Below are 13,966 nucleotides of genomic sequence, written 5' to 3'. Positions count from 1 at the left end.
AGGAGAGCTGCTTTGTTCTCACTCTCAAATAACGTTAGTCACAAGCTACTAGCATGAGCGTTAGTCACTCCCACCTTTTTGTGTAAAATCAGACATTTTCTTGAGTTTGCTCATGTGTGCATTGTGTCGCCACGGTACGTCCTGAACAATCCACCACAGAGGTACATGTAGAACACCCCCTTCACGTCACTGCAAAGTATCAATAGTTTTGAGTATCAGTGATTGAACAGCACAGCTCAGATTCTGTTTTACTCGCTTCAGTCTCTCGAGCAGCTTTCGATCGCAACTGTGTCTGTGTGAATTCTATGGGAGTTTAGTTTCTGTTGTTTCATTTGTGCCTTTAACAAACTTCAGAGTTAACCACAACTCGCCCTCTTTTTTCACCACATCCTCCTCCTCCATCTGTGAACTCAAGAAAATAATATAACCACTCTCTCCCCCTCCCTCCGTGTCTCTCTACACTCCTCCTCCTATACAACCTCTCTCTCTCTCTCTACCCTCGCTCTTTACTCTACTCACCCCTCCCTCCGTCTTGCTCTCTCTCACTCTTTCTACTCCCCTCTCTCTTTCCCTTTCTCGCTCTGTTGCTTATATCTCTCCTTCTCCTCCCTCCATCTCTTTTCCCTTTCTCTGTCTGCCTCCCCCTGTCTCATATCTGATATTTCTCTCTCTCTCTCTTTCCTTTCCTCTCCTCCTCCTCCCCCCTCCTTCCCACTCTCTCTTTTATAGATTGTATCAGCGGTGCAGTACTGCCACCAGAAGCACATTGTTCACAGAGACCTCAAGGTGAGACACATGTAACACAATACTTGGAAAGCATAAAGCGGTGCATGCGTACAGATACAGATAGTTTTTAAATGCCATCTTATTATGTCAATGTTTTAGCTCCACAAAACGAACTAAAGTATAAAAACTGTGACCCTTGAAGAAGCAAAAATAAGTTTCAAGTCATTCTCTTCTCCTAAAAAGTATACAAAAATACATAGTGCTTTTGTATGTGGCTGTTCCTATGGCAATAACTACTTTTGCATTCAGAAAGTTCAGTTTCATAGAGCTGGCCATATACTATAGGAGTGGTAATGTATTAGAATAAAAGGTTTCAGAATTAATGGTTTCATTTTCTGAAACTGTTTTGAGCAAACAATCTGACTTTGATTGGTTTATACTGACACAGAAGATGTTGAACTTTGTACCAGTTTTTGTTTCTTGTGGATAGGCCTAGTAATTAGAGATATTAACCATAAACCAGGTCAACAAATCTGCAGCAAATTCCACCATAGAATTCTGACCTGACTCAGATCAAACTGTAGGTATTTTATTCTACAATGTTGTGATGTCATGTTCGTAATGTCAGTAATTGTGAATAATCATTGTATTGTGATGCTTCTTCACACAGTAATTATAACACTAAAATTTGATATCAGGGTTTAGATTAGGGGTGTTGTAGTATAATTATAGCAGATCTATGCCTGACTGTTCTCCTCCCCACCTACAGGCGGAGAACCTGCTCTTGGACGCGGACATGAACATAAAGATCGCAGACTTTGGCTTCAGTAACGAGTTCACGATGGGAAACAAACTGGACACGTTCTGCGGCTCTCCTCCGTATGCGGCTCCGGAGCTGTTCCAAGGAAAGAAGTACGATGGTCCCGAGGTTGACGTGTGGAGTCTGGGGGTCATCCTCTACACTCTGGTCAGCGGGTCTCTGCCCTTCGATGGACAGAACCTCAAGGTACAACAGAGAGAGGGGGATAAAGTATTGTGACGTCAAAGCATAACAAAGCACTACTCTAGTGATTATTCATTCACTCCACACTGGGTGTTAATAAGTTAAGGTTGTAGCCACAGCTGCCCTGGGGCAGACTGGCAGAAGTGGGACTGCCAATCTACACCATCGGCCCCTCTGCCCCCTGACCCTCACCAATCGCTCACACACCACATTCATACTAGGCAATGTGGACACCTTGCCTAAGCACACAGCAACAGAGCAGGAATCGATTTTCCAACCTTTGGTTTGGGGGAACGTCTGCTCTTACCACTGAGCAGCTGTCGCCCCAAACATTTGGTAACATTTCAGAGAGGAAATATGAACTTTCAAAACATGTTTGTAGATGTCTAAACTAATGGGTTAGTAGGTTTTATTGTTATATTCCAGGTGACATCACTCCATTCTTATCATTAGTGGATATAGCCAAAATACCTAATATTCTAATTTGTCGTATCACAACAGTTATTGTGTATTATTATCCCTTTTTCAATATGTCTTCCATCTCTGATTGTGACCACTCATGTGGAAATGTCTGTCCTGTTTTTGACCTAAATGACCCCTTTTCTCTTGATCTTGTGTTTTTTTTATCTTGTGTATCTCTGCATCCAAGGTTAACTCTCTCACATCTGTGTTGTTTCTTTAGGAGCTTCGTGAGCGTGTACTGAGAGGCAAATACAGGATTCCCTTCTACATGTCCACAGACTGCGAAAACCTCCTCAAGCGCTTCCTAGTGCTGAACCCGGGTAAACGGGGCACTCTCGAGGTGAGGGAGGACGCCCAAAATGTAAATATACTTTTCTACATTTAAGCCCCACCATACCAGCATGACGCGTCCACCGGAGGATGCTGTCTGTCCTCACTCCACTTGTCCTCTCACTGTCTCTTTAAGTCCACTCTTTGGTTGTATGATTTAAATTATTTGTCTTTTGTTTAAATGTATATTATTTTAATTGTGACAGTGGGTACATATACATGACCAGTTTAAATCAGGTAACTAGAGTAATCCGATAACCCAATGATTGGATCTGATTTTGGATTCTGGTGGCAATGTTGTATTTGACAAAGACAAGACAATGAATTTTAAAATAACGCTTTCAATCTGTAACATTTTCTTTCATTTTTGTCTTTGCCAGTATGATTAGAACAAATGAAAAAAACTTTTAAAAATGTATTTAATAATTTACTCATGTATACTATATTTTTGTATCAGTATGGACAGTTTTACTTTTAGATATTTCAAAACTATAGCTACTATATAGACTATCTCCTTATTTTTTATCTCCAATTAACTTATATCCATAGTAACGACAGTATAGCCTCACAGACCCACAGGAAACCCCCCCCCCCTCTGCTTTAACAGAGTTGGTCTTTACTGGATCAAACTGCCCTTGCTCAGTCACATGTTTGGACCTGTGCTTTGGGTCGAACTCTCTGTGAAAACGTTACATCAGAGGTCACACTGATAATTAATTTGGCTCAGGTTCATCAAAAACCATCAATGAAATCGCTCTTGAAATCCAAATGGTGCAAACAGACTGCAGAGGGGGAGGATAGAGGCATCAAAAGAATGGATCAGTGGAACACGAGCTTAAATTCAGGCTCGTATAAGAATTTGGCGATTATTTAACTCAGCCTGGGTCTCTTAAAGTCGCACTATGTAACTTTTCTGTTATTAGTATGACAATAAATTAATCTATTGTACTTTTATTAAATTACAAGTGTGTTTATTGCCTAAAGTACCTTGATAAACTTGCATTCTTACAGTGCCACCTGCTTGTCTCCACAGCGGTAGATACATTTGATGCCATAGTGTCAAACATTCCAGGCAAAGCAATAGCATTTTCCTCAATCTGAAAAGTTACATAGTGCTTCTTTAATGAAAACACTAAAAGCTCAGGGTTTCTACAGCACTGTTTGCCTCTACACAGACAAATGCACACACATTAATATGTACCATGAGATTTGGCTATTGTCACATCCCTACTGTTAATGTTCTGCATGCATCCTTGTCTGTGAAAGTTCAATTATGTCAGAATTATATCGTTTTAACAGTATTTGTATGGTTCTAATGTGCTTGTTGTTTTTGCAGCAAATCATGAAGGACCGGTGGATAAACTCTGGGTTTGAGGATGACGAGCTGAAGCCTTACACTGAGCCAGAGCTTGACATCACAGATCAGAAGAGGATAGGTAACTACGCACTGCACAGCACAGACCTTTATTTCAGCCATAGTTACATTTTAAAAACGATATATTAGCTTAGGGACTCAACAATATGTCCCCATGTTAATTATTTGAACAAATCAATAATTTATGTTTGTTTTTACACCAGAGGTGTCAAACACATTTTCACTGAGGGCCACATCTGCAAAATGGCTGCCCTCAAAGGGCCAGATGTAAAATAACTACTTGTTAATATATCATTTCTGTATTTATAACTTATTCAAGTTACAAATATTGCATATACATTTGCCTAGATGTAAAAATATAGCTCTGTAACTGTATCTCCTGATAAAATGACATTTTAAGACCATCATACCTTTAATTTACCCTGTCAAGGGCCACATAAAATGATGTGGAGGGCCACATTTGGCCCGCGGGCCTTGAGTTTGACACATGTGTTCTACACAGTTGTCGTACTCCCAGACCTAAAACCCTATTTGTTAAAGTCCTTAGCTAGAACAGTATAAAATTAAAAATTATATAACCAGATGATTTTAAAATAGGCGGAATAGAAGGAAACTTTTGAGTGCAATGGTCAATGCAAATTGTGTTTAGAAATTGTTTCATGGGATTTAGTGAGTTGACTTTTTTCCTGTTATGGTTATGGACGCCATTTTGAGAACTTTTGACCGTTAAAAAGATGAAATACTGTGTTACGAAGTATTAATTACCAGAGTTACTGCTCAAATTTATCTTCTCTCTGAAACTTGTAGATAAAATACAATAGTTTTTTTGTTTTTTTAAATCAGAATCAAAGTAATTGTTTCCCCTGTAATTAAGTGTATGAGATGCAGTTTGAGCTTGTATTGTCCGATTGAATATTGTGTATCTGTGTATCCCTTGTATGAACCTCCTTTTCTCAGTATCAGGGATAGTCCTCTGCTGCTAATTATCTCGCTCTGGTCCAGAAAAGATGAAAAGTCATATTGAATTAATGATGAGACCAACGCAGAGGCAGAAACCAGAGGAGGCACGAGGCGTTACGTAACAGTATGAACTTTTATCTGAGAGGAATCCTCCCAAATAAATAATGTAGGAAAGATTACGCAAAACACAACTGAAGAAATGTGCATGCGACCAGAGTAAAAGGGGGTCTCATTTGGTTTGGTTTAGCTTTCAGTGTTCACCTACATGACATTTTTCTATGATTTGCTGTGTAATACTTTAGTTTAGCATAAGATTGTAATTATAATTGTAGGATAAAATCTCAAAAATGCGTAGAAAATCAGACTGATGATTGTTGACCCATTTGAATTTTATTATCAGGTAATCAGGAAGTGTGCGTTTACCATCCTAGTTGTTGTTAGCTTTATCTTGTCCGTGAGAAGGGCTTATAAACTCATTTTACTGAATAATTAATTAGAATGTTTGAAATACGTCAGGTAAGCAAGGAATAACTTTGGATCACTGCAAACCATTTAAAAGGAACTAGTTCTGTTTTTCATGTTTTAAGAGTGTAAAAGTTGGGCACCGTGCCTTTAATATACTTATTAGACAAGCCCAGTCAATAAAATGCATTACTGGGAAAAATGACACAATGCAACCACCACTGGTCGATGTAGTCCTCCAACTCTGCTCACGCGTTTTAGCCTGTAAGTGTAAAATATTGATGATTTCGGGAAGTGTCTCATGAAGGTTTGAGTCGTGAGGTTGCCGTGGAGGGGAGGGGCTGTCTCTTTAATGCACTTTAACACAGAGACAGAGAAACAGAGGTAGATTTATGATGGAGGGAAACCAGGGCTTCTCCAGACACTTTACCCGGCGACAAGCAACCACCATCGACCAATCAGACAACAGTATCCTGGACGTCCACTCGCCTCTCGGCCAATCAGACATGTCCTCGGGTAATCAGTGGCACTGAGGGGGTTACCTGGGGATTTATGGGCATGCTGCATCATTGTATTCAGGCAGGGTTTCCCAATGAAGCAGAGAAATGTGCTGATGGAGGTGAAATCAGAGCATGAAAAATGGAAGATAAATTGAGACATAAGCAAAGTGAAAATTAAACCGATAAACAGAACCATATTTAAAAAAAAAATAAATAAATAAAAAATACTAGTACAATTTTCCTTTTGTTTACTTAACCAATTTGAACAAAAAAAAGACTAACCCAATAAAAATATTAGTAAAATGAAAACATACAAATATACATAAATAAAAATATATATATACCGGTATATTTTAAAAAAAATATACATGCATGTATATTAAAAAAATACATGTATGTATATAATCATTTTAAAAAGATTACACATTCATTGCAAAGATTTAGATTTTGCTTAGTAAAAAATGACACTTAATAATTGGCCTTGTTTGTGTTGCAGATGTGATGGTCGGGATGGGCTACAACCTAGACAAGATCCAGGAGTCTTTGGCCAAAATGAAGTATGACGAGATCACTGCCACGTACCTGCTGCTGGGGAGGAAGGCCTCGGAGGTGGGATCACTCTTCCTCTTAACCAGTGTCCATACCCATTGTTTCTGATTTTGTGTATCGGTGGTGTATTCCTGTAGATGGAGTCAGAGTCGGCCTCCAGCAGTAATCTGAATCTGGCCAAACCGCGACCGAACAGTGAACTGAACGGACAGTCTCCATCTCACCTCAAAGTCCAGAGGAGCGCCTCGTCCAACCACAAGCAGAGGAGATACAGCGAACAAGGTACTGGATATTATGGAAGTGAAACCGTCAGATTGACTCAGTTTATTCGTCTCTGTGGAGAGCTTCTCTAAAACTAGACTTGGATTTAAGGGGCAAGGTGCATTTTAAGTAACCTGGCTCACGTCAGTGTCGCACTCTCAAATGTAGCACTCTGAATCGAGTTGGACACATTATCAATCTGTGAAAACGATTGGGAAATGGCTAATATTTGAATTTGATTGTCTCTCTTCCAGTTGAGAGAAAAGCACAAATCACTTTCCGTCTGCATGTTTTTTTTTTTTTTGTAATAGACAGTATTTTTGCTAAAACAGGCTGAAGTATGTCCATCCGTTTTTTGTAGTTTGATTGAGCACTTCACCTTTGGCTCTGCCCAAACCATAATGCTGCTCTGTGATTGGTCTGAACCACTGGTGGCTGAGACCCAATCTTCATTTTGGTGGCCAAGTTACATTATTCTGCTTTCATAATATTAGCTTTTACAATCAATCTTTGCAGGATTACTTTCCGATAACCACCTGAACCCATTCAATCAGACCGTCCGTGTCTCTGTTCTGTGTGTTTAAGTTTGACATTGATTAAAGGTTACTCAGGTGCAGCGTCACATCAGGGTTTATTTACTGAGCTCAGACCTGTCCTCTGTGATGTAACACTGAGTCAATACCTGCTCCTCTGACTCTGCACTGAGGTTTAAGTCTCTGACGCACAGAGGACACAGGACACTCCAATCAGGATTCTGACTAACATTTCTACAAGTTACAACCAGTGAACCAGTGCTTAAAGATGCACTCTGTAACTTTTCCAGTGTAAGAACCGCCACTCGCTTGCCTGTAATGCTCCACAGTAGGATGTTTAACTTGTCTGTTAATTTTAGAGTGATGAAAATCAACACCATTTCCATCGCAACTGATGATTAAAAACAAAATGTTATATTTTTTAATGGACAAAAGGGTAAATATCTCTTATAAACTGGAATCTTGAAACCCATGAATACCAGAGACAGGCAGGTGAAAAAGTTAAAGGTCAGATCTGTGGAGAGGCAAGCCCACTCAGTAACAAAGCATGTTTTCCAACGTATTTGTAGGCAATAAAAAATCCTGTAATTGAATAAATACTAGTTAGGTAAGGTAGATACTGTGGAACATTTCAAGCAAAGCTGCAGCACCTCAATGAGACAAGCAGGTGAAATGTTACATAGTGCATATTTAAATCTTAATTGAAGGCCATTGAACTCAAATAGCTATTAGAGTTGTCTTTTGTTTGGGAAGTTGAAGCCCTTGCAGCAGTTGGTACAAAGTCTTCCCTGGATTAAAGTTAAAATAGTGACAGCAGAGTTCTTCAGACAGGTGTACTAACTGGCATGATTCTTGCTTCTCTCTCAGTCGGTCAGAACGTACCTCCGGGGATGACCCAGCCCAAGCGCTCCCAAACAACCACCGCAGAGAACAGCTCCAAAGACGAGGGGAGTGTCCAGCTGCGCAAACCAAGCACACCCCGAGCCCAGCCCACCAGCCCCATCCTCGGGAACGCCAACAACCCCAACAAGGCCGACATCCCAGACCGGAGGAAAGGAGCTACCACCGGGACCACTGTGAGTACTATACCCTGTCCTTACTGTGGGAGAGTGGTTAACCTGCCTCCTCCCTCTCACCAGGAGGTTGTCAGTTAAACTCCTGATCCGTCTGAGTGGAGTGTGCATGTTCTCCCTGCGTTACTGTGGCAGAGTGGTTATTTAATCTCTTTTTCTCTCTCATTAGAATAATTCTGCATCTGCGGGGATGACCAGGAGGAACACGTATGTTTGCAGCGATCGGAACAACACGGATCGACTCTCGGTGATTCCGAATGGGAAAGAGAACAGGTGAGACTTTACCAAACAAGACGCTACAGAGGCTGGAGTCTGAAATGCACCGCAGCACTGAACACGTAAAATAACCCATAAATCGTACAAACTAGATTGACCAGGGACCAGGTGTAACGGGTCATGATTCCATTATAAACTTGCTGAGACTGCTGTCAATACAATTTTTCTATGATTTTTAATGGCTGTGGGCAGTACATGGAAATACACTCTCTTTAGTTTTTCTACTCTTTCAAAAAAGAGCATAAGGACATTGCTAAAAATGTTTCAAAATTACATAACGCTGTACTATTTGAAGTTTGAAAAGTAGTTGATAGTTGATAATTGTTGCCATAACAATATTATAGTCTTAAAATGGAGCATATAACTAATTTCGGGGCTTTTTCATTTTCGGAAAGTCTGCATGCTTTTACAAAACTATGATCTCCACTTCCATATCTAAATTTCTCCAGTTTTATTTTCTGATTTTGCTTCACTTAAACATCCTTTTCCCTATTCTTAATTTCAAACTTATTTCACTCAGATTTTTGTTTATCTCCTTCCTCCTTCACTCCCTTTTTCTTGCTCTTCTCTCTCTCCCTCTCTATTTTCCTCCCCGTTGTTTTTATGTATTTACCCTCCTCTTATGGGCAGCATGTATGAGGTGGCCTGTAGTCCATCCTTTTCCACAGCTCTGGGCTCTGGTTCTGTTCGTCTGAAATACAGGAACTCTGCTCTCCCTCACTCCTACTACGGCCTGGACTACTGCACCCCAAAGTAAGACCAGGACTAGACCGGGACCAGACGGGGGGTAGACCGGGGACTAAACCGGGACCTAAAGACCACCGTGAAGATCCCCATCTGGACCATGGTCTCCCCTGCGTGAATTTGTGAAAGTTGTGCAATCTGCCACTCCAAGACTTCTGCCCCAAAACTGTGTTCAAGTTTTCATGTTGTTTTATACCACTAATTTAATCCAATATGTCCCTCCTCCCCCTATTTCACTCCCCTCTTTCCCTCCCTCTATCTATCCTCTCCCTCTTCTCACTTACTTTTTCCTCACCCCTCTTCCTCTCTCCCTGCCCCCTTCTCTTCTTCTTTCATCTTCCTTCTCCCCGCCCTCTTTCTCCAGCAGTATTGCCGTCTCTCCCGGTGGACAGAGGAACCCGGTTGCTTCCACCCACTCCATCAGCTCCTCCACAACCCCGGACAGGCTGAGATTCCCTAGGGGCACGGCCAGCCGGAGCACCTTCCACGGGGGACAGCTCCGAGACCGACGCACGGCCACCTACAACGGCCCGCCCGCGTCGCCCACCCTCTCCCACGATGCGTCGCCCCTCTCTCAAACCCGCAGCAGAGGCACCAGCAACTTGTTCTCCAAACTTACCTCCAAACTCACCCGAAGGTAAAACAATAAAGGAGTGTGACCAAGATGTTTCTGCTCAGTTAGTTCAAGAAAACCAGGTGTAAAAAAAAGTGTAAAACCTGATGTAAAAACCAGGTGTGAAACCAGGGCTAAAACCAGGTGTGAAACCAGGGCTAAAACCAGGGCTAAAACCAGGGCTAAAACCAGGGCTAAAACCAGGGCTAAAACCAGGGCTAAAACCAGGGCTAAAACCAGGGCTAAAACCAGGGCTAAAACCAGGGCTAAAACCAGGGCTAAAACCAGGGCTAAAACCAGGGCTAAAACCAGGGCTAAAACAAGTCAAACCCAGGGCTAAACAAGTCAAACCCAGGGCTAAAACCAGGGCTGGAACCAGGGCTAAAACCAGGGCTAAACAAGTCAAACCCAGGGCTAAACAAGTCAAAACCAGGGCTAAAACCAGGGCTAAACCAGGACCTCGATACCAACCTGAATGTAAAGAATAAAGGAGTCTAAAAAGGCCAAGAGTGTCACTTTCTGCTCAGTTAAAAGACACGAGCTAAACCAGGACTTTATTGAGGCTAAACGTATGCCAGGTCTCAATTAGGGCTAAAGGAATGAGAGTGAAAGGCCAAAAATAGTCAGTTTGGTCAAAGAAAACAGGTCTAGGTCTTTAACCAGGTCTAACCCAGGGCTAAGCCAGAACTAAACCAGAACTATCAAGGGCATAACCAGGGGCAGCAAGACATGCAACCTGAAGATGAACTCACAAAAAGAATACATTATTTTAGAAAAAGGTCAAGATGGAAATAGCTTTCTAAGAACTAACCCAGGGCCGAAACCAGGGCCGAAACCAGGGCTGAAACCAGGGCTGAAACCAGGGCTGAAACCAGGGCTGAAACCAGGGCTGAAACCAGGGCTGAAACCAGGGCTGAAACCAGGGCTGAAACCAGGGCTGAAACCAGGGCTGAAACCAGGGCCGAAACCAGGGCCGAAACCAGGGCCGAAACCAGGATTAGACCAGGTTCAACATAACAGGGGCAACTTTTAAATACATGTTTATAAATTTAGCTTTAACCACATAAATCGCTTTTGACTAGAATTGATTTAAAGCAAAGTTACATCAAATCATTACCTGGGATTAATTTCCTAGATAATGATTGGTAAGTTAACACACAAAAGCTAAGTAAAGATGTTTTAGTGTTTTGGCCGCTGTTAGTCTGTCTCATTAGTAAAAGTTTATATCAAGTTTTATGTATGAAATCACATTCAGATCTCAGTTAGTTAGTTAGTTAGTTAGTTAGTTAGTTTAGTCTTTACCTTTGTTCACCTCAATGTGGTTTTAAATGACTCTGTCGCTGCTTTGGTGAAATCGGTAGAATCTTTGGGTCAAAGTGCTTTTTTGTTTGTGCTTTTAGGCTCTGGGTTTTCACGCAGTAATCAAAATGTTCATAAACATTTATCTGTCCTCAATAAATAAATCAAAATAAGGTTTAAAAAAAATAAAAATCCCAAGATACATAATATACATTTAGTATTGACTTTCCATTAAAAACACCCACGCTGATCAGTGACTATTAGATATGACTGAAACTTGATTAAATTTTACTGATTGCACAGCCTTACCAGTTGGGGTTGTGTACCGTCGTGCTTTTCAAGGTTACAAACTATGGATTTGTGGTATCCTGATGCATTCTGGGTACTTCAAAAACATTGCTTGCAGTTTTATACAGTAGGTTTTGTTTGGTCAAGTAGTGAAGAACAAATTCATCTCCCCAAAATATTGATCTGGAACAGTGGAGAAAGAAGCACCCAGTTTTGTTTAAGTAAAAGTGCAAATACCGCAGCAAAAAAAATACTCATGTAAAAGTATCACATGAAAAAAACTGCTTAAGTAAAATTATACCCGTTTAAAATTGTACGTAAAGAGTAAAAAGTAAAAGTGTTTTGTGCAGATTTTGAGTTTTAATGAAACTTCAAATGTAATGATTTTGATAAAGAAGACAATAATAAATACTGTTAAACTTATGTTCTAAAATGTAGTAGATTAGAAAGTACAGATACCAATGTAATCAAGTAAAAAGAATCCACTTTAAAATTTAGTACTTATACCATTTTTTTACTTAAGGACAGTACTTTACTACTTTTTCTTGATCACGTTCCACCACTGATCTGGAAATATTAAAATCTTACACATGAAACCTCATTTTTATCATTTAAATACAGACCAAAAAAATAAAAAAAACAATTCAAATGTATTTTTTTATTCATAAATCTTGAGTTTTTTACTGCCTGAAAACCCTGAACCTTCAGCAGCAGCAGTGACATTTGTCCAAAACAGAATCACTGTTTGGACTGTTCCCTTTGCTCTCCCTTTGCTCCTTTTTCTCTCTTTCAGTCCAGTTCCTCCTCTTCTCGCTCTGAGCTTCTCTCCCGTCCTATAGTCTCTCCTCCTTCCTTCCTTCCTTCCTCTGTCTCGCTCATCCCTGTCCTCGGTTTTGTGTCAGAGTCTCTCATTCGGTCCTTTTCATCTTCGTCACTCTTAACCCTTGTCTCTTCCTCCTTTCTTTATCTCCTTTTACCTCTTCCTCCCTCTTTTGTCTATTCAATCTTCCCTTTGTCCCCCTCTTCTTTTTTGTACTATTTTCTCTATTTTGTCTCTTTTCCTCTCCTCCCTTCCTATATCTACTTCCTTTTCTCTTTGTCCTTTCTTCAGTGTTACTCACTGCCTTTCTTTCTCCTCTTTCTGCTCCTCTATATCTATCTGTGTATCTATCTGTCTGCATCTCTCTCTGTCTGTCTCTGTCTGTCTCGCTCTCTTTCCTCTTTCTCCTTGCACCCTCTTTTTCTCTCCTCTCTCTCCTCCCCCTCTCCTCCTCTTCTCCTTTATCACTGCCCGTTTCTCGCTAGGTCTCTATTCTACCTTTCCTCTCCTTTCTCCTCCCCTCCTTCCTAGCCATGTCTCTCTGCCTCCCTCCTTTTTCTCTCTTACGTTCTTCTCATCCACTCTCTATCTCCTCCCTTCTCTCTCCCTCTCCTCCTTCACTGTCTCACTGCGTCCTCTCCCTCTTCCATTCTCTCTGTCCTCCCTCCTTTTCCCTTTCTCTGTCCCTGCCTTTCTCTCCTCAGCTGTCTCTCTTATCCCTCCTCCTCTCTCTCCTCTCTCTATCCCCCTCTCGTCCTTCACTGTCTCACTGTCTCTCTGTCTGGTTTTGTTGTAGAAACATGTCATTCAGATTTTCCAAAAGGTAGGACCCTGGTCGCCCTGTGTCTCTCTGTCTCTTTCTCTCTTTTTGCCTCTCTCTGTCTCTCTTTCTCTCTCTTTCTCTGCTCTGTCTCTTTTTCTTTGTAATGATTTAATTTAAATATCTTCAGTCTGGAGTGATTCACAGAGACATGATTTTTTTGAGGGCTGTTGGCACCGAACTAACTCTTCAACGCTTCTACACAAAACACTTGAATCTACATTTACAAACACAAGAGACTTTACATTTTATACGAACAATAAGATCTGCGTTTTACCAAAAAAAACATGTCAAAATGTCATTGATGTAGGTAGATGGGACCATTGGCACAGGACGGCAGACGTGGTTTTGTTAATCCGCCTCAGGACAGCTACAAGAAACCCGTGCATTTCAGAACAGGTTTGAAAAGGTATAAACTATAAACTGCAGGGTTGGCAGCTTTTACACAAAATAAGACCAAATGCAGACGTTTGAAGGAGATGGACATATTACCCAAAATAAATTTAGTCTTTTACAGTTTGAAATTAGTCCAAATATAGTGACGTGTGATTGACTTTGAAGCAATACAACCGAGGCAATTTCTAAACAGCTGAACAGTACATAGACCTGTCACGATAAATACTATATTGACTTAATGTTCAATACATGAACAAATGGAACAATAATTTTCTGTTTTTATCGTGGCTACTTTAAAAAAAATTATTATTATTAATGTGAATTTTTAAAATAATTTTCTGTAAATTTTCTGATGAGATTTGAGCTGTAGAAGACTGAATTACGAACTTCTATGACATTTATTTATTATTTATTTATTTATTTATTTATAGGAGCTCATATTTTTTTAAAGTTTTGTACATTTAGAATATCTTTTG

General features: G+C 40.6%; 1 protein-coding gene across 18 annotated transcripts in view; it reads left to right on the top strand.

The window, feature by feature from the left end:
- Positions 1 to 13,966, top strand: part of mark3a (MAP/microtubule affinity-regulating kinase 3a) — a 48,907-nt gene that overhangs the window by 28,239 nt on the left and 6,702 nt on the right. For 4 of the 18 annotated variants that reach the window (XM_033988470.2, XM_033988463.2, XM_033988477.2 and 1 more), the window contains 10 exons: positions 730 to 786; positions 1,496 to 1,732; positions 2,412 to 2,552; positions 3,858 to 3,957; positions 6,315 to 6,427; positions 6,505 to 6,649; positions 8,029 to 8,237; positions 8,404 to 8,507; positions 9,619 to 9,891; positions 13,071 to 13,097. In XM_033988470.2, the coding sequence (XP_033844361.1) occupies positions 730 to 786; positions 1,496 to 1,732; positions 2,412 to 2,552; positions 3,858 to 3,957; positions 6,315 to 6,427; positions 6,505 to 6,649; positions 8,029 to 8,237; positions 8,404 to 8,507; positions 9,619 to 9,891; positions 13,071 to 13,097 (1,406 nt within the window). The remainder of the gene's footprint in view (positions 1 to 729; positions 787 to 1,495; positions 1,733 to 2,411; positions 2,553 to 3,857; positions 3,958 to 6,314; positions 6,428 to 6,504; positions 6,650 to 8,028; positions 8,238 to 8,403; positions 8,508 to 9,618; positions 9,892 to 13,070; positions 13,098 to 13,966) is intronic. The other 14 variants (XM_033988476.2, XM_055231004.1, XM_055231006.1 and 11 more) reach the window with 7 other exon arrangements.

This window comes from Periophthalmus magnuspinnatus, chromosome 22 (genome assembly GCF_009829125.3).
Source record: "Periophthalmus magnuspinnatus isolate fPerMag1 chromosome 22, fPerMag1.2.pri, whole genome shotgun sequence".
Taxonomy (NCBI): domain Eukaryota; kingdom Metazoa; phylum Chordata; class Actinopteri; order Gobiiformes; family Gobiidae; genus Periophthalmus; species Periophthalmus magnuspinnatus.
The sequence above is the reverse complement of the archived record's forward strand: the minus strand, read 5'-3'. Positions and strand labels throughout refer to the sequence as shown.